General features: G+C 34.8%; 3 protein-coding genes across 4 annotated transcripts; all 3 read left to right on the top strand.

Moving 5' to 3' along the window:
* Positions 1-1,801: 1,801 nt before the first annotated feature.
* On the top strand, positions 1,802-3,176 carry LOC113064201 (helicase POLQ-like). Its single transcript, XM_026234832.1, has 3 exons — positions 1,802-1,879; positions 2,002-2,136; positions 2,792-3,176. Exons 1-3 carry the CDS (start codon positions 1,874-1,876, stop codon positions 2,873-2,875), a joined length of 225 nt encoding a protein of 74 aa, XP_026090617.1. The 5' UTR covers positions 1,802-1,873; the 3' UTR covers positions 2,876-3,176.
* A 59-nt stretch (positions 3,177-3,235) lies between these two features.
* Positions 3,236-8,327, top strand: LOC113064200 (heparanase-like). Its single transcript, XM_026234831.1, has 12 exons — positions 3,236-3,617; positions 3,704-3,840; positions 4,237-4,365; positions 5,095-5,268; positions 5,404-5,575; positions 5,699-5,746; positions 5,864-5,957; positions 6,078-6,184; positions 6,929-7,043; positions 7,166-7,290; positions 7,373-7,525; positions 7,888-8,327. The coding sequence occupies exons 1-12, from the start codon at positions 3,400-3,402 to the stop codon at positions 8,045-8,047; spliced, it is 1,632 nt and encodes a 543-aa protein (XP_026090616.1). The 5' UTR covers positions 3,236-3,399; the 3' UTR covers positions 8,048-8,327.
* Positions 8,328-11,391: 3,064 nt separating this feature from the next.
* Positions 11,392-16,391, top strand: btc (betacellulin, epidermal growth factor family member). 2 transcript variants are annotated; one of them, XM_026234833.1, is made up of 6 exons: positions 11,394-11,643; positions 12,073-12,159; positions 13,658-13,775; positions 13,865-14,011; positions 14,120-14,253; positions 15,598-16,391. In XM_026234833.1, the coding sequence occupies exons 1-5, from the start codon at positions 11,604-11,606 to the stop codon at positions 14,250-14,252; spliced, it is 525 nt and encodes a 174-aa protein (XP_026090618.1). In that variant the 5' UTR covers positions 11,394-11,603; the 3' UTR covers position 14,253; positions 15,598-16,391. The 2 variants fall into 2 exon arrangements, with proteins under 2 accessions (XP_026090619.1, XP_026090618.1); XM_026234834.1 differs by lacking the exon at positions 15,598-16,391 and having other exon boundaries at positions 11,392-11,643; positions 13,924-14,011; positions 14,120-14,165.
* The last annotated feature ends 2,766 nt before the right edge of the window (positions 16,392-19,157 follow it).

A 19,157-nucleotide genomic window follows, 5' to 3' on the forward strand; every position in this document is an offset into this window, starting at 1 on the left:
TCTAAAAGTATGTGAAATGTTTTGATGCACTGTGCATCAAAAAAGAGAAATTATGTCTAGTCTAGAAATACAAAGAGTAAAGCTTTTCAGCTTTACTCTTTGTATTTCTAGACTAGACATAATTTCCAGATAACTACAACTGTAGAACAAGTGAGGGATTTCATGAAAGGCACACTGCTTAGTGTGCAGGAGGCTCAGGTCAGTCCAGAGAGGAGTTTGTGGGATCTTACAGTCGAGTCCATAGAGACACTAAAGTAAGAAGAAAAAGGTAAAACCAAACATGGCATAAGGATTTGAATAATGTAATGTTTCGATGAGCGAGAAATGATTCTATTAAATTTACTAATTTGCCACATGGTGGCAATATGAGCTACTTTAAAAATTATACATTAGCAGAAGAAACATTTCTAACCTTTCTTTTTTATTATCCTTGGTTTTTCGGAACCTCCCTTTTGTAATGTGTCCATTTACTTTGGTACTTGTTGTTTCAGGTTCAGTAGACCTAAGCTGCTGTGATCTGCTTTACCGAGACTTATCAAAAGGGCTGGAGGGTTTACTCCTCAATAGTTTTCTTCACTTAGTTTATCTGGTCACTCCATATGACATGGTGCATCAATGCAAGCCAGATTGGATCACCTACTTAAGGCAGGTGGGATGCTTTCGTCAAGTTAAATCAATTTTAGTGATACACTGCCATTCCAAAGTTTGGGCTTGGGAAGGTTAATGTCATGTTTTTGAAAGAATCCTCTTATGTTCACCCTAGGCTGCATTTATTTGATAGGGATTCTTTGATGAATATAAAATAATATTATAAATGTCTTTACTGTCTCTGTCATCAATTCAATGCACCCTTGCTGAATAAAAATCTTAATTCCTTAAGAATTAATCTCAATGACCCCAAACTTTGAACAGTAGTGCATATTACTAACTAAACCACTTTTAATGCTATATTTGTAAGGCATCAGTGTTTGTATGTAATTAGTTTTTATTAATGTCAGTGTTATCCTCTATTTTAGTCTCAGATGTGTATTCATACCTCAAATGTTTCATTGTACCAGTATACCAATTTGACAGCTGCTGAGCAGAAGATGGCCATTGCAGTCGGGGTTCCTGAAAGTTTTGTGACTAGAATGGCAGCGGGACAAAGCATGAGGAAGGTCGGCAGAACTGAATTCCTTTCATATTGCAGAATACCATACTAGTAATTCACAACTTTTTGTTTGTTTGGGATTGAACAGCATAGGTATAATAAGCCTAAAATGGCTGTAAAAAAGATATAATTAGCAAGAATGTTGTAAAAATAAAAAAATGTTTTAATGTGTCTTGAATATAGTTCCACTAAAACCCTTATCCTCTTAAAGGATTAAAGTGTGTTAATGCTAAATCTACAGCATTAACATTTAACCCTTATTAAGTTCTTGAGGTTTACTGTGACTTAAAATGAAACTTCATCAGAATTAGATTTCACAGTGATGGTTTTTGTTCCTGTTTTCTCTTTTCTGTGTCTCAGTCTGTGGACATTTTGGTAGTGAATAGGTTGTATCTGGCTCTGGTGCTGTACTCCCTATTGAAGGAGACAAACCTGTGGAACATATCCGATAGATTCCAGCTGACCAGAGGCTTCGTACAGACTCTTCTCAGCTCAGCTTCTGCATTTGGCTCCACCGTGCTGCACTTCACTGAGGTTAGGGCACATCCAGGCATCATTTAAGACGTATCAGATGACATACAGTATCTACATCTGTTCCTATCTTACATTCATAAAAGGATGGAAATACTATGAGTTTTTTCTGTCCATTTCAGAAGCTAGAGGAGTTTTGGGCCTATAAGGCTCTTCTCTCAGAGCTGACTCGTAGATTGACTTATTCCACTCATGGAGGTGTGTGTTCTTGCTCCTCATATTGACTGCCAGTCTCTTTAAAATAACTATGACCAGAACATTTGCTGGAGAGCTCAATTTGAGTGATTTTATTTTTTCTTCTTTCATTTCTTATAATTCAGCATCGTGCTAAGCAGCTGTATAATGCTGGTTACAAGACACTGGCACATCTTGCCAACGCAGATCCACAAATTCTGGTCCAAACTATTGAAAACCTCTTCAAAAGACAAGCAAATCAAATTATTGCATCAGCAAAAGTAAGTACAATGCTGCTCTATAGAGCAACATTATAATTCCAGCTTAGCTTTTCTCTTTAAGTTCATCCAAAATAAAAAGTGCCTTCATTTATTCACCCTCAAGCCAAACCTGCATGACTTTCATACTTGAGAAATTTTGAAGAATTTTTTTTCTTCTTCTCTTCTTTCATGCATTGACATCAAATGTTGATGTTGGCTCTCAAAAAGATAAAATCATCATAAAAGCATCGCACATTTATTTCCTCACATGATCACTATCATATGGATAAGAAGGCTACTTTTATTATAGAAAGGAATTAATGCACTTCTTCTGGTCCAAAAAAGTTAACAAGCCTTTATTCCCATTATGGACATCACAATATAATTATTTAAAATGACTAAACCCCTGCACACTGATGTATTTTGGCGTTCAGCCTTCCTCAGAGTCTGTCAAGGCTACTTTTATGATGATTTTAGTGATTCTGAAAATGTTTTGGTCACTATTTATTGTCAAATCATGAAAAAGACTGACCAGGACATTCAGGAAATTCTTTGTTCTTCGTCAGAAAGTAAGTAATTCAGATAACATGAGGGTTGAACTATCCTTTTAAGATGCACATGTAAGAGAAAAAAACACTTGTTTATTCATGTTAACTGTCTCAATGTTCATTTTCAGATGTTAATAAAAGAGAAAGCAGAAGCCTTGCAGGAGGAGGTTGATAACCTGCTTACGCTTCCACCTGATCTCCCATCTTTGTAAATTTGTGTTTATTTTTATTTATATGATGTAGCTACATAGACATGCATATTATTTAATAATCCGCCTGGCATTATGTTAACTATTTTGTGCCTACATGTCTGGCTGAAATAAAAATGGAAGTAACCTCTTTTTAGTAGCATCTGTTACTCATTTCCATGATCATCATGTGTTATTTTGTGTCATAAATACTTTATAACCAGTCAGCCACAAAGGAGAAACAAATTCCAGCGCTGCCTTTGATGTTGTGAGTTCCAGTCATAGACTATTAAACGGTTTCAGCCAATCAAAAAAAAAAAAAAAAGGAGTGAGCGTGAAGACACGCCTGCAGTCACTGGCGTGAGAAATAAAAAAAGTGTCATGAACTGGTCTAACAAGAAAGAAGGAAGGAAGAACCTTGACGGTGCCAAAATACATAAACAACAAAAGTAAATAAAAATAAATAGTTCGTCTGTGTTTTGGATGAGCGCGTGTTCTGACGATTTAGTGTTGGTAGCATAATCTGATAGGTGGCATTATTTGACCCGATGAAGTCTGCGACCACAGCAGGTTCCACGATTGTAGCCCTTGCTTTCTTTGGCGCATTGTATGTCGGAGCCAAAACAGTGATCTCTGTTGACGATGTTCAATCCGTACGTGTTGACCTGGTTCTGTCCCATGTGGCCCGACGGGTGGACGAAAGGTTTCTCTCTGTGGCTATAGATGCGAGTTTAATCGCCGAGGAGAAGTTCATGAACCTACTGAAGTAAGTAACGTTAACTCTTCTTAAAGCGGACCTCAAATGAGTGAAGTTGTGATGTAATTGTAATAGAAATGATGGTGTTTCTACAGTTCACCAAAGTTAAGAACCCTCGCCAAAGCCTTGACCCCAGCGTTTCTGCGATTCGGAGGTACCAAACAGGATTTTATGAAATTCAATCCACGCGGAAGATCTTTTCAAGCGAGAGACAGCAGCAGCGCTGTTCTAGGTAACCTCTGTCACTAGCTTCTCATCATGAGAAAGCTGACTGTGGTTTTTGTCAGCTGACATCAACTGCATGATTTTGGTTTTGCTTTAATGAGGGAACAATAAAATCATTCACACCCTGATCATACAATGCATCTATATTGTCTCTTGTATCTTAGACATTTTTACATATTAACAATATTATTTATTTTAATAGTAATTGGCGGCCCACTTGCAATACCACCGCTTGAAAACCACCGATCTAAAGATTGTAGTTGTCCCCAAATGTATATATATATATATATATATATATATATATATATATATATATATATATATATATATATATTTTTTTTTTTTTTTTTTTTTTTTTTTCATTTATTTATTTAATCAGCCACATCTACTGTTATTCTTACAGAAAAATTATGTGAGAGACTTGAATTGCCTCCAATGTTGGAAAATAGGTTAAAGCAAGAATGGGTCCTGCAGTCAAAGACCTTACTTCAGGAAGAATTAGAGGGAAAATACAAAAAGACAAAATTCTCTGGTAAGTTAAATTTCACTTCTTTCAAATTATTACCTAATGGGGAATTTATCGTGAGTTAGTACAGCAATTTCATTTTTCAATTTTATTTATATAGCACATAAAAAACAGCCATGGTTGACCAAAGTGCTCAACAATATCAGAAAACACAAACAAAACAAACAAATAAACAACACAAACACAATACAAATGTCACAGATATGAAAGCTAAGGAATACAGATGGGTCTTAAGCAAGAAAACTTCGGTAGTACGAGCTGTTCTTATGTGAACAGGTAGACTATTCCAGAGATTAGGAGCAGCCACTGAAATAGCTCGATCACCTTTATTTTTTAACCTGGATCTGGGAACGTCGAGGAGCATTTGATCGGACCAGCTTAGCACTTTGACCAGAGTGTGGACATGTTAAAGCTCTGATAAATAAGGTGGTGCCAGTCCATTTAAATCTTAAAAGCAAGCAATAAAATCTTAAAATCAATCCCAAATTGGAAAGGAAGCCAGTGGAGCGAGGCTAAAACTGGGGTAATGTGGTCAAGCATTTTAGTCCTAGCAATAGCAATTGCAAAACAACACTCTTTTGCAACTATTTAAATTTGTTTCAGTTTCAGTTCTGCTGACCCACATTTGTAAGTGTCAGAAAATGTAAAGCTATGTTTTTTCTTAAATTTATTCAGATTTTCACTGATCGCTATTGTGAATGGAAGTGTCAAGTGTTGTGTCTGTGTTTCTCACAGAATATGCAGTCGATCTGCTTTACACTTTTGCGAACTGCTCTGGTTTGGACCTCATCTTCGGTTTGAATGCTTTGCTCCGAACCAGTGAAAACACATGGGACAGCACAAACGCAGAACTGCTGTTGAAGTACTGTGAGTCCAGACAGTATGCGATGTCCTGGGAACTGGGGAATGGTAAGATTTGGGCTATTTCGCTAGATTTTTGCTAGTGCATGTACACATGCATCTGTTTTGAATTGCCTTACAATTTTTAGATAATTATCTTTTATTATTTAAGTTGATGCTTCAGCATTAAATCTGTTGATTTAGAACCCAACAGTTATGAGAAGAAAGCTGGAGTCAGAGTGGATGGGTACCAGCTCGGTCAGGATTTTGTCCATTTGCATCAAATCCTTCAGCAATCTGCGGTCTACCACTCAACAGGACTATATGGACCAGATGTAGGTCAGCCACGGGATCACCGCAAATATTTGTTAACTGGGTAAGTGTCCAGAGAAAACAGTTCTTCAGTTTTTTAATGGACTTTCAGAGATGCATCTTGTCTGCACCATCAGTCTTACTAATGCATTTGGGTATTGAAGAATGGTAACATTCACTTTTATAGGTTTTTGGAGACTGGAGCCAAGGCCATAACTGCATGCACCTGGCATCAGTAAGTTATGATTTACTCCCTTTCACAAAAACAAATTAAATTGAAAAAATATATATAAAATAAATTAAATTAGCTTTTTGTGAGTGTTTGTATCAAACTCGTTTTTCTTCTCTACAGCTATTATGTGAATGGCCGAGACACGTCTTTAGAGGATTTCCTTGACCCTGAAGTGCTTGATACTCTCGAAACAAAAATTAATGAGGTTCTCGAGGTACCAGAGTAATCCTGCGCAATATATTAAAATAGAAAGTCTTTTGTGGCAATCAGATTTATCACATTCAGCAGTGAGCAATGTCAGATATAATAACTGAAATGAACATTCTGTCTTCAGATAGTTGAATCTGTTTCTCCGGGGAAGAAGGTCTGGCTAGGAGAGACGAGCTCGGCATACGGTGGAGGTGCTGTTGGCCTCTCCGACACATTTGTAGCTGGTTTCATGTAAGTCAAAATAACACTTATGGATGAAAATTGGTCAGTAAATGAAAACTGCCAGTGTGTTTAATGTGCAATCAAATCAGTTTAGAAGAATGCCAATGAAAATGTAAGAAATAGCAGATTTGACCTAGGTTGTGATATACAAGTTTCCATAATTATTATACTTGTCCTTATTAAAAAATAATATGATTTGCATTTAAGTAATTATAATGTGAATTCAACAATTTAAATATAATAATAATTAAACTACCATTCAAATGTTTGGGATTAGTTGTTTTTTTATATAGAGTATGTAAGTCTGCATTTATTTAATTAAAAAATACCAGTTAACTAAAAACAGTAATACTGTGAAATATTATTACAATATTTCCAATATTTTTTTTATTTAATATATTATAAAATATAATTTATTATGGTGGCAAAGCTGAATTTTCAGCAGTTATTACTCCAGTCTTCAGTGTCATATGTTCTTTCAGAAATCATTCTGATATATTGATTTGGTCCTCAAGATACATTTATTATCAATGTTAAAAACAGTTGTGGTGATTTGTGGAAAATATTGTCAGGATTCTTTGAATATGAAGTAGTTCCTTGAACTATAAATATTTTTAAAATTATGAATGCCTTTACTGTCACCTTTGATCAATGTAATGCATCCTTACTGAATAAAAGTATAAATGTATTGCAATATATGTATTTGATATTATTATTATTTATAGATATTTAAATCTGTTTTGTTTATCAAAGGTGGCTGGACAAACTGGGACTTGCTGCCAAACTTGGTTTGGATGTCGTCATTAGACAGGTGTTGATTGGTTCTGGCACTTATCATTTAGTGGATGATAACCTAGATCCTCTTCCAGTAAGTGTTTCTTATGTGTTTGATCTTTGTTACATAACTTCTGGATCAGTCCAGGAACTTGGACCAGTCAGTCATCCTATTTTGAATTCTTTCTTTACATTACATTTTGTATTTTATGGTAGGATTATTGGCTATCTTTGCTATACAAAAGGCTTGTTGGCCCAGAGGTTTTAAAAGCAGAAGTTAATATGAATTCAAGACCAAAGAAACCAATACGGGTATACCTTCACTGCACCAACAGAAAAAGGTACTTGTTTCTCTTGTTCACAATATTTTTTTTCTAAAGACATTGACTTTAACTTTTCATACGGTATCTTTTTCTTCTTCAGCACTCATTATAGACCAGGTGCTGTGACCTTATTTGCCTTAAACCTAAACAAAAATGAAGTCACTTTTATTCTGCCTGACCATATGGCCAACAGCACAATTGAAGAATTTGTGCTACAGTCTTCTGAGGCTGGTGAACAGAGTCTTTATTCCAGGTAATGTCTCATGATCTCACAATGTTTGGACTGTACAATGCAATAATTTTTTTTGGAGTGACATGCTATACTAGACTTTACTAGACTTTTATTACCTCATATTAATACCAAGACTGCATTTAATAGTCAACATTTAATCATTTTATTAGGTAATGTATTAAAACTGTTTAAAATGAGTCAGAAATGTGAATGAAAATGGTATAAAAGTTAAAAAAAAAGATATGATCAGTTAAGATATACAGTACACTTTCCCTTATTTATTCATAAGCATTTAAACCTAAAATCTTGAAAGCTATTATACAACCAACTCTTGTAGTAACAACCTTGTAATTGTAAAATTCCTCTTTTTGTTCATCTTCTAGGTCAGTCAAATTGAATGGACAAGTGCTGAGGATGGTGGATGACCGAACACTTCCTCCGCTGAAGGGACGTGAGCTGCCGCCTGGAGAACACATCAAGCTGCCAGGGTTCTCATTTGCATTCTATGTTCTGATTGAAGCACAAGCTCCGGTGTGCAAATGAGCTCTCATAAAGACTGCTTTTACTGGAGACTCAGGGACACAAAATGTGTGATGACAAAATATTTGACTGTGAGATTATTTTGTGCGAGGGAACTTCAAACTCAAAATAAAATGAACCAGTCTCTTAATATAAGATCAACATTTTCTATTTTATGAAAATTCATATTTATTACAAGTATCAAGCTGTGGCCGCAAAGAACTTGTTTAATATTTCATGAACAACTTGCACTGGATTTAATCTATTTTACGTCTGTTGAAATAAACAGATTTTAATCATTGTACTCATTTGTCAGGAGGTTTTATTTGACATGTTAAAATGATTCATTATTTTTTCATGCAGTTATGCAGCCCTCTGCGCTTATAGCAATCACGCCTTTTGATTCTTAGTCATTTTCTGTCTGTGTGATTCACATCCGTGTGTGTATTCAGCTAAATTTAGAGATATATCATAACCTGATAGAGGCATTCAAGAATCATAAGAGGTCTCCTTGCACTCGTTGCTCTTAGTGCATGATGATTGTAGCAGAGAGAGTATGTTAGAGGATTGAAACGTGGGATACTAAGTGAGAACACAGCTGGTATAAATACAGATAAATAGTCTTTGACTCTGGCTGCTTGTGTAATCTGTGAACAGATTTAGATTTATTTAAATATATGGGAGGATTTTTAAAGCATGACAGGTTTTGTCATGTAAACATTTAACGTTAACATTAACTTTTTGAAAAAGCATGGCCTCATCTAAAATAAGCCATCAGCATATGGATTGGAAGTTATGACTGCAGTTTTATTTAACCAACCACCTGTTGGTTTGCTAATGGGGTTTTAAAATGGCTTTTGCATAGATTTCCAAAAATAGCAAGTTATTCAACATTTTATTTGCTCCTTGCCTAATTTGTTTCTCAAACTAATGGACAAACCCCTGCAGTGGGTTGTTTTCCTCACCGGGTGGCGATGTTAACCACTGTTGAGAGTCTGAATTGGCCAAGAATAATTTTGGAAGCCATATTACTCATGTATGATAGACCACAAGCATTATTAATTGTTGGTGATTTCAGTGTTGTGAGGTTTTAGTTTGGGATAAATACTTCACCTACTTTTATGTGGCATATACCCCAAAGGGTTGAACGGGTTCATTGCAAAAACCTATGTCTTGCAGATAAGGAATCCAGCTTTGTTGTGATTGTAACACAAGTTTGGAGAGCTTGTAACACTCCAAAGAGAAAGGAAAATTTGAAATCGCATCATAAGACCCCTTTAATTAAGTCTTTGTCATATTTGTGGCTTTTATCTCATAATTGTTTTACTTTTTATGTCATAATTGTTTTCTCACCTAACTTTGAATTATGTAGTAGGCCAATTATAACTCTCTTATAATTTTGACTTTTTGACATAATTTTGTCAAAACCTTTGACTCAGTTAATATTGTCATAATTTTTTGTTTTCATTTTATCCCTTTTTGTCATAACTATGACTATTTTTCTCAAAACCCCTTTACCTAAATACACTGTTTCGGACTCCTAAAGAGGCACAAAATCACTTTCACAGCATTTGACCTTAACTGTTCCCTGCTGGTGGAATGACTTGCCTAACACGATCCAAGCAGCCATCAATCAAAGAGTCCTTAGTCATCTTCAAGAAATGGCTGAAAACACATCACTTCCATCTACACTTGACCCTCAAACACTAATATTTCCTCTATTTCTATTCTATCTACTTGTGTTATTTTATTATTATTATTTATTCACCCTCTAACACCAGCACTCTCGATTCTATTTGTTCTACTTGTTTTCTTATGATTTATTATAAAAAATAATAATAATAACTTGACCATCTAAATATATATTTTTATCCCAAAAATATATGTATACTGCATCTGAGACTTGTCACAACACTAACATATTTTTGTTCTTAGTTTGATTGCTTATATTTTCCTCATTTTTAAATCACTTTGGATAAAAGCGTCTACTAAATGATTAAATATACTGTAGTATCTCATAATGTCATAATTATAATGTATTAATTTTACTTAGATGTACATGATTGGCTGATGAAAATTGTATATATATATATATATAATATATATATATATATATATATATATATATATATATATATATATATATAAAATTTCTATTACTTGTTCCAGTCTATAAGTTTTTTACTTGTTCCATTAGAACTTACTTTTAAGCACATTTTATTGAAAATCACAGTTTAAGTGGCTCTCTCATGAGCGAGCACAGTAAACTCTGCCATGTATGTGCTAAGCTGAGCATGGCAGATGCTGAAGGGGTCATTGTTTGCAGTGACCCTTGATAATACGTGACTTGTGTGCGACGAGGAGAGCAAACTCTGGCAACCCTGGCTTGAGTGCCAGTCACACATCTTCTCCATCTCCCATGAGATATCCCACGGCCAGTGAACACAAGTCCTCACTCCAGCAGTGTGCTGTGTCCGCAGAGCCCTCTCAGATTCATTAAGAGGTGCCGTCTGGAAACTTGAGGGGATTTAGGGAGAGTCAGAGACGTAGGCTACCCCTCGGCCAACCCTGACTGAAGTATTTTTAATGACTCCGTGAACTTTTCTGATTCCAAGGGCAAAAAAAAATATGACATGCATTTTCTCCTTTTTATTTTTCTTAATTTAATTTAATTTTTCATAATTTAATTTATAAAATAATAATAATAATGATAAATGTGTTAATAAACCATAAAATTCTTATCAAATGACACATGAACTTTGACAGCTCTAAATTCATTTTATTCATATATTTTTCTTTCGCAAATTGTTTGTTGACCCTCTTGCAGTTCAATTATGTGAACACTTTCTACTCTTGATTTTTTTTCCTTCATTTTTCTCCTAAGATTGTATTTCTTCTTCCATGGAGGTTTCAGAGATGGTAGGGTACTCCTCCACATCAAGATTATATTGTGTGATACTGGGTCATTGATTTTTTTTTTTTTTGGCACTCAATAAAAATCTTTATGCTTTAGGCTCCATCTAAACCTTGCTGCCATTCCATGGCTATACATGCTTTTCAGAGCTCAGGGGTTTCCAATAGATGCTTTAAAGTAGGACTGACAGTTATTTTTATTTTTTACTATCAAACCATTGTTCCTGTGTGTAAAAAAAATAAAATAAATGTATGCATCATGAAGTATGTAAAAACATGTATTAATTAATATGGCATTCACATGCCATTATAGGAAACACTGACTTTTATGCAATTTTTTACAAACACGAATCCTTTGCCTAATTAAAGTTAAACATCTCTGTCAGTCTACTCTAAACTAATCTAAAAGCCCGTCGTAAATGAGGGCGGGGAAAACTCACTAGCTCCGCCCACACGCGGTCGGTTCAATAATCCAAGTAGTAATCGCCATCCAATCCGTCACTCCCCTCTAAACTTGAGGAAACCCGAAGGTTAACTTTGGGAAGGCTGCTGGAAAGTTTTTAGCAACTCGGTGTTGTTGTTCAATAAAATAATCTCTCTAAAATGAAGGACATGACTTCTGAAGCAACGAAGGGAGGGAAGTCTTCGGCTTGACGTGCAACACGAAATGGACAGGACGCGCAGGTTCATTTTAGGAATAGTAACAGGTACTGTCCACCATTGTTTGTGTATCCAACGCCTTTCACCGTGTTTTGTCCGTTTGCAACAGCTATAGAACATTTTACGACACTGCAGATTGTAGAAGTACCCGTTTGCCAACTTTTCCGTCTTTTATTTACTTGCATTTATGAATGTGTTCGTGACATCAGCAGCGGGCGCGTCTTTACTTCAGTTGAGTGTCAGACTTCTTTTATAATACTATAAAAGTTTCTATTCTTAGCACTGGAAGCCAGTTTGGAACATTAGAAAGCACTCTATTGGTTAATCATAGAGGGAGGGATTTCAAAGGGTAACTACAATCAAAAGGCCTATATAACCCACTATAACATTTGCCTGGATTCCTGCAAAGCAATGTAATGCAGAGTTCTGGAGACGTGCATGTTGCCACCTGTGATTTGTTTGTTGTTTGCCCTCAGCTGTTGTCCTATGCAAATACTCCCAGGCTGAATGGAATACCACAAAGACACCAAGCGATCACCATGACAACAGCAACAACTGCACAGGTAAATAGCATTGTCACCCCTAGTGAAATAAGCAAACCAAGCCAAGCTTTAATATTTTCCATATATAGGCTATAAAAAAGCATAGTTTGAAGCAGTGGTGAAGTTTGACTACCAATGACTTGGAATACGTGAGATCTAATACTGTGTTTGCCCCTGTTGTGTTGTAAAAAAAAAAAAAAAAAAGGGCTTCCCCTGGGCATGACATGAAAGTCTTGATAGCCTGACCACCTGCTGAAGAGATAAATAGAATATTAAATGAAAAGATTTTCTTATGGCATGAAACATTTTCACTGGTGTTATTTGATCACCACAGAATTCCGGCAAATGCATTTGCATACACTGAGAAAAATTCGGCTGTTGTGATTATAACACAGCTTCTTAGACACTTTTAAGCCTTGTAATTGAATTTAAAAAGCGATAACGCTCCCAGACTCAAGTTTAGCATCTCTGAATAGCAAATAATCCTCTTTGACTGAACTCGTATCTTGTTACATGTTGCCAGAGGTGGTAATTAGATCCTTTTCCATTCAACTTTTAGTCCATTCTGAAGTTAAAGCTCCAGTTTCAGTGATTATAGACCGCAGTTTATACTTTACATTTAGCTTGTATAATGACATGCATAATATTGTAAATAGGTAAACAGACAACCATGGTTGTGTTACTATGTATTATAAGGATCCACAATATATAGATATTATTTTAGTTATCGCTGATGTTAGAGCTTTTTTTAAAAAACAAGTATTATATTGATCGATACTGGATCTTTATTGTGTATATTCATATTTATATTCATATATATGTATGTTCATATTTATCATCTTTCTCATTAGCTAACATTCACATGAAGTTTATTTTCATAAACACAAACAGCTTTTATAACACTGGTAAATGTAATCTTAAACAAATCTCAAAGTGAATATTTTTTTTTTCATGCAGTATGTTATATACAGCAATACATGCCTATATTCATCTTCTTAAATTGCTGATTTTAGTTTTTGGTGTATTTTTGTTATTTTATTTAGACAAAAAATAGAATATATAAATAGTTAAATTTTATATCAGCCTATAGCATGAACATAATTACTGACCAGAATTTAGTATTTGTCAATTCCCACTGTATTTTACTTACCAGTCAACTAAATGGATTAATCTATCTATGGATAGATTAATCTTGAAAAGTCTTGAAAAAAAAAGTATAAATTCTTCCACAAATTATTAAGCAGCGACTGTTTTCAGCATTGATTATAATAATAAGTGTTTCTTGAGCAGCAAAGAATGATTTCTGAAGGATCATAGGACAAAAAATTCAGCTTTGCCATCACTGGAATAAATTATGAAAACAGAAAAGTTATTTTGAATTTTAATAATAATTCACAATATTACTGTTTTTACGGTCAAATAAATCCAGCCTTGGGAAGAGTCTTTCAGAAACATTCAAACATCGTATGCATATATAATGTGTGTAATGGTGGTATGTTTACCCGTTTCAAATCTATAGATTCAAATGATGAGCACAAATGGAGTGGCCATTTTTCTACGTGTCCAACAGAATACAAGCATTACTGTATCCATGGTGTTTGCAGATTTTTAAAGGAGCAGAACACTCCTTCATGCAGGTGAGACTTCGACCTGTCCATCTCTCAACCAGTCAGATATGAAAATGTTGATTTTTATTTATTTTATTTTATTTATTTATTTTGCACAGATGTGAAGCAGGATATATTGGCTCTAGGTGTGACTATCTTGATCTTGATTACCATGTAGGAGAACGAAGGAAAATTATCATCGGATGTGTGGTGGCAGGATTGATCTTTCTGATTCTGCTCATCATCTTCATATGTGTGTGTACACAGTGAGTGATGTTACATTATTAATACTTTCATAGCCTAACAGAGTCATCTTCAGTGTGTTTAACCTTGAATGATTTTTCCCCTTGTCTTCCTGTCCCTTTTTTTTTCAGCAAAAGATATAAACCATGTAGAAGAAAGAAGAGAAAAAAGCAAACAAGTGATGAAAATGAGAAGCTCAGTGCACTAAACGCATGTGAAGCTTTAGCTGCTCCGTTCGACACATCTGACACACATGCTGTATGAAGTGAGTGTGTTGATTTCTTCTCTTGCTTCATTCAGTTTACGTTAAGTACATGGTGCAATAGGGCCACTTACTATTCAGGTTATTCAGCCAAACTCTCAGATGGTTCAGGACTCAGATTTTACATTGGATATCAAGTGGCAACCCAATACACTACCATAATTGTTTATCATACAAAACAAAACATCCTCAAAAAATAAACTTTAAAATAGTTTAATGGGGTTTTTTTTATTGGTAAATGCCCTTTTCTAGGGCTGCTCGATTAATCGAACACAATAAATTGCGATTGTTATGCACATTTAGTCAGTAAAGCCGGTTCTGTGATTAGCAGTAAATCTCCATCACCTGCTTTCAGATGGAGCAGCATGTGCTACACAGAGCCATAGTTCTCTGACAAGCTATGAAAAATCACGTTCATAATCGTGGCTGGTTGCGTATCTGCTCCGTGTAGTAAATGCTGCTCTATCTGGGAGCACATGAAAATACCACATTTAATAACATGTTTTAATTCCCAATTCATTTTATAACATCAGTCGAGTGTTTTAAATAGATCCTTCTGTGAGATGATGTGGCTTCTTAAAATAATTGAGGCACACAATATTTCATAGCATTCTAAGGAGCGATGATGTCGATTAGCATTTCATTATAGATATACTTTATTATGATAAATTATAATCATAAGAACTCCGATAAACCACATATTGCCGTAGTCATGAGTTTATTAGTCACGTTGAATCAATTTAAGTAGTTAAATCTTGTGTATATTTAATTTCAATTAATTATCACCCCTACCCTTTTCTATTATTTCACGCAGTATGCAACAAATAATACACTGCATAAAATGCACTGTGGTCAGGACGAACCATATTTCTCTTTGTTCCAAGTGAACCTGTATTTAATAAAGTATGAGTCATATTTTCTTTTATTTTGCCTAGTTTTGTGTGTGTTTTTTTCTATATTTGCATCTGACAAAATAGGCTAGCCTTTATTAAAGGTATAGTGCATCCAAAAATAAAAAATACTGGCATTTATTCCGCCTTATATTGTTCCAAAGTTTTCTTCTGGTTTGGTTACCAGCCTTCTTCAAAATAACTTATTTTATGAAATTGATTTGCACTCAAGCTCTATATTACTGATGGGCAGTCTTTCCATACAGTACAAGGGCACTGACCTGTCATCCTCTAGCATTTTAGAAGCACACTGCTGGCTCTAGAAGGGAAAGTTTGGAAACAATGAGCAAAATGTCTGATGTGTGTGATTATTGTGTCACTGTTCAGAGCTTGTTTGCCAGGCAGTCAGATTAACTTTTAGCTCAAATAGATGGGTCTAATGATCTTTTTCTTTCAGTGAAACAGTGAAGTGATCCTGCCAGTGACCTGATTGTGGTGTGAAAAGAAGTTGTCCTACCGAGTGATGAAAGCAGTGCTTTACAGTAATCCTGAGTGGACTTTAAATAAACTTTGAAGAAATGGTGTATAAGGCAACCTTTGCCATTCTATGTGCTACCGTTTCCTCCATTCTTCATACGACAATTTATTTTCAGACATTTCCGAAGAAAAGTGGGAGATGATCTGAATGCCTTCAGAATGGCTGTAATGTGAAAGCGTATCATAATTCAAATAATTGATAGCATGCAATATGCTGAATGCAAACAAAGTTGATTTATGTTGGTTTAAATGTACAGGTCCTTCTCAAAAAATTAGCATATTGTGTATAAAGTTCATTATTTTCCATAATGTAATGATAAAAATTAATTTTTCATATATTTTAGATTCATTGCACACCAACTGAAATATTTCAGGTCTTTTATTGCTTTAATACTGATGATTTTGGCAAACAGCTCATGAAAACCCAAAATTCCTATCCTATTTTGAGAAGGACCTGTAGTACTGTTTGTATTGCATATGAAGAACAGAATATTTGGGGGGGGGGGGTTGCTATATCGGATTTGACTAAATAAGATATTAAGGTAAATAATAATTTGTTCTATGATTCAAGTAGTTCTCCCGACATTAATGGACCAACATTTTCTCTTTTAACTTAGATTTATTTATTAACATGTACAAACATATTTTTTTTTTGTTTGGTGTATATTTTAAATTGTGAAATTACCATTAGTGAGACTTTTTGTCTTTATTGATGATAGGTTTTTTTTTTTTTTTTTTTTTTTTGAGAGAGAGAGAGAGAAGTATTAGCCATAATAAATAAAAATGTTTTGCAGTCATATGTTTGGTCCAAAATATTTATAAGTGAACAAATTTTAGATTAAAAAAAAATGAAATACCTTTTTATATATCTGTTTTCTGATGTAAAAATATTTTATGGAATTATTATAAACTAAAATTAAATGTTGCTCATGCTGTTCAGTTTAATTTTTATTTTTTGATAGTTGAGATTTAAAATATTTGAGATTTAGTTCAAATTCTATTTAGTTCAAATTCTTATTCTATTCATAACATGTCTTTTTGAACTTGCACATGGCAGTATTTTTATGACTGTAATGTTACACAAGAAACAATTTTCTGTGGGTCTTCCAGTGGTTTAAAAAAATCTTTTTTTTTGTGGTATTGTAAGTGCCTACATTGTGTTCTGTAAACAACGTGAATATGGTACATAAACCGATCATTTCTTTACCCCGTGGTGGAAAATGTCAATGGAATGTGCAAGGGTGCTTTGCTAGAATAAACTGTCCACCGATCATGTTTCCAGGAAATGTTCCATCTACTTTATTGTTTGTTTTTTGCCCTAGTTACAGCTGCCCTCAAAAACATCCAGTCAGTGGGATTATTTAACCTTTATCATTATAGATAAAGCTTTGAAGAGCCGTCTTGTCTTAAGAACTTTTATTACTCATATATGTTTGAATCCTCGGTGTGGTCTGATGCCAATAGAAACTGGCTGGTGTGAGCAGCACGGCCATAAATAGCTTGCCTTTGACTGATGTCAGGAGTTGGAGAATGACAGGAATCCAGCACCTCGGTGGGTTCTTGTGAGGCAGATGTTTTTCCATTATATTTTTAATGCTGTGTCAAATGTTTCATCAGAACATCACTTAACCAGACGACTGAATGCACTGATTTCAAACATGTTTTCTTGATATTTTTGAAAAGCTTTTAGATTTAAAAAGAGAAAAACACTCCAAAAAGAGATTTTATAGTCATTGTTGCAAGATGGAAAGGCTGTGATAGATGAGAGGATCTTAGGCCCTTTTAAGGTTCCGTTCCTTCTAGCATAGCAATGATATGTGACGAATGTGTCCTTCAGCTGAATTTCCCCTGAACTAAAGTGGCAGGAAATAAAAGCAGAAGGTGTGTCTCACTCTTTCAGCAGGAGATAAGGTCTTCAGAAGCCATATCTTCAGTTGCATCAACTGATTCATTGACATACAGACAAAAAGTCTTATGAATAGCTTTCAGACTATTCATAAGACTTTTTTTTAGACTTTTGGTGAATAATGACTTAAATTAAGCTACTGAATTGCTTCAGAACACTTGAAATGTTGGTCACAAGTCATATGGACAGCTTTTAATGACATTTGTGCGTTTAAGCCGTTTTGTAGATCACTAGCTCATATCCTGCTTCAGTTTCATAGTGCTGCAGGGATTAGGTGTTTTTGTAGGCCAATACCTGGAAACAAGTTAACATTTTAGAACTCACTTGGTACTTTTCAATCGATGCACTTTTAATGCAAGCTCAACATATTTACATGTTTTAGTCTATGGCATAAAATAAATCCGTAACACCCACTTGTGATGTGTTTTTAAATTTTTTTAAGCTTTTACTTGTTTTGAAAAGGTGGTTGGCTGCTGACGCATATGGCTAAATAGAACTATAGAGATCAGGGACATGAAACCTCATCATGTCCAACAGATAAACTCATCTACTCACTAGTCCACTTCCACAGCCTTATTGTGTTTAAAATAACATTCTGGCTAACTATTCTAATTTAGATTTTCAGAAAAAAAAAAAAAAAAAAAACGTTTTTTGAAATTAAATACTGAAAGATTTTCCAGAAGCTTAGTATTTCGTTTATAGCCTGTGTTTACTGGCAGATTACCATTTTTTTTTTTATTTTGTCTACAATCCCACAGCGTAACGTGTGTCCCCTTGAGAGTCAGAAACCTGATTTTTTTGCATGTCTTTCTTTACCAGAACTGGTACAATGCAATCATTTCGCACACCTAATTATCAGTTTCATAATCATGGAACAGCTGTAAGTCCATCTGCTTTTTGTCAGAGAGCTGTGCAGAGCTTGACCAGCAGCATTGCACTAGCAGGTGGCTTTGAGTAACTGACCATGCATTGACCCAGCAGAGTGGGATCCGGTCCATTTGGCAGACTTTAAATTGCATGGTCTAAACCTGGATCTTTATATTGCTCTGAAGGTCTTTTGATCTTGACATGGTCTTAAAGGTGAATGATGTTTCATTCCTTCTCATGCTTCTACTGTGTAAAAGTATATATATGGGAATGTTAGCATGACACGCCACACATTATATAAGGATAAAGAAGAGATCCGAGAGGAGGTGACTGCAATTCCCTATAATAGCAAGTGACCAGTACAGTAAAGGAGGGTTAAATTAAAAGGTCAGTGAATGTCAAGGTTATTTGATAGTGCTGTTATTTTTAGGCAATTATATGAAATGTTTTAAATGGAGTGTGTTTGTGTATGATTTAATTTTAATTTACCAAAATGTACCAAAAATGCATTAACCAAAAGGGCAATAGGGTGCCAACAAGCAGTGATGCTGTCTTGATTAAAAATACCATATATGAAAAAGGAGCTATATATGAAGAAACATTTGAAAAATACATAATTTGATAATTTCTAAATATTGCAAGCTTATATAGCTGCACAGTTATGAGGTGTACAGCACTAGTGCTGCTTTTATTGCATTGTCATGGTA

The sequence above is a fragment of the Carassius auratus genome, chromosome 46 (genome assembly GCF_003368295.1).
Source record: "Carassius auratus strain Wakin chromosome 46, ASM336829v1, whole genome shotgun sequence".
NCBI lineage: Eukaryota > Metazoa > Chordata > Actinopteri > Cypriniformes > Cyprinidae > Carassius > Carassius auratus.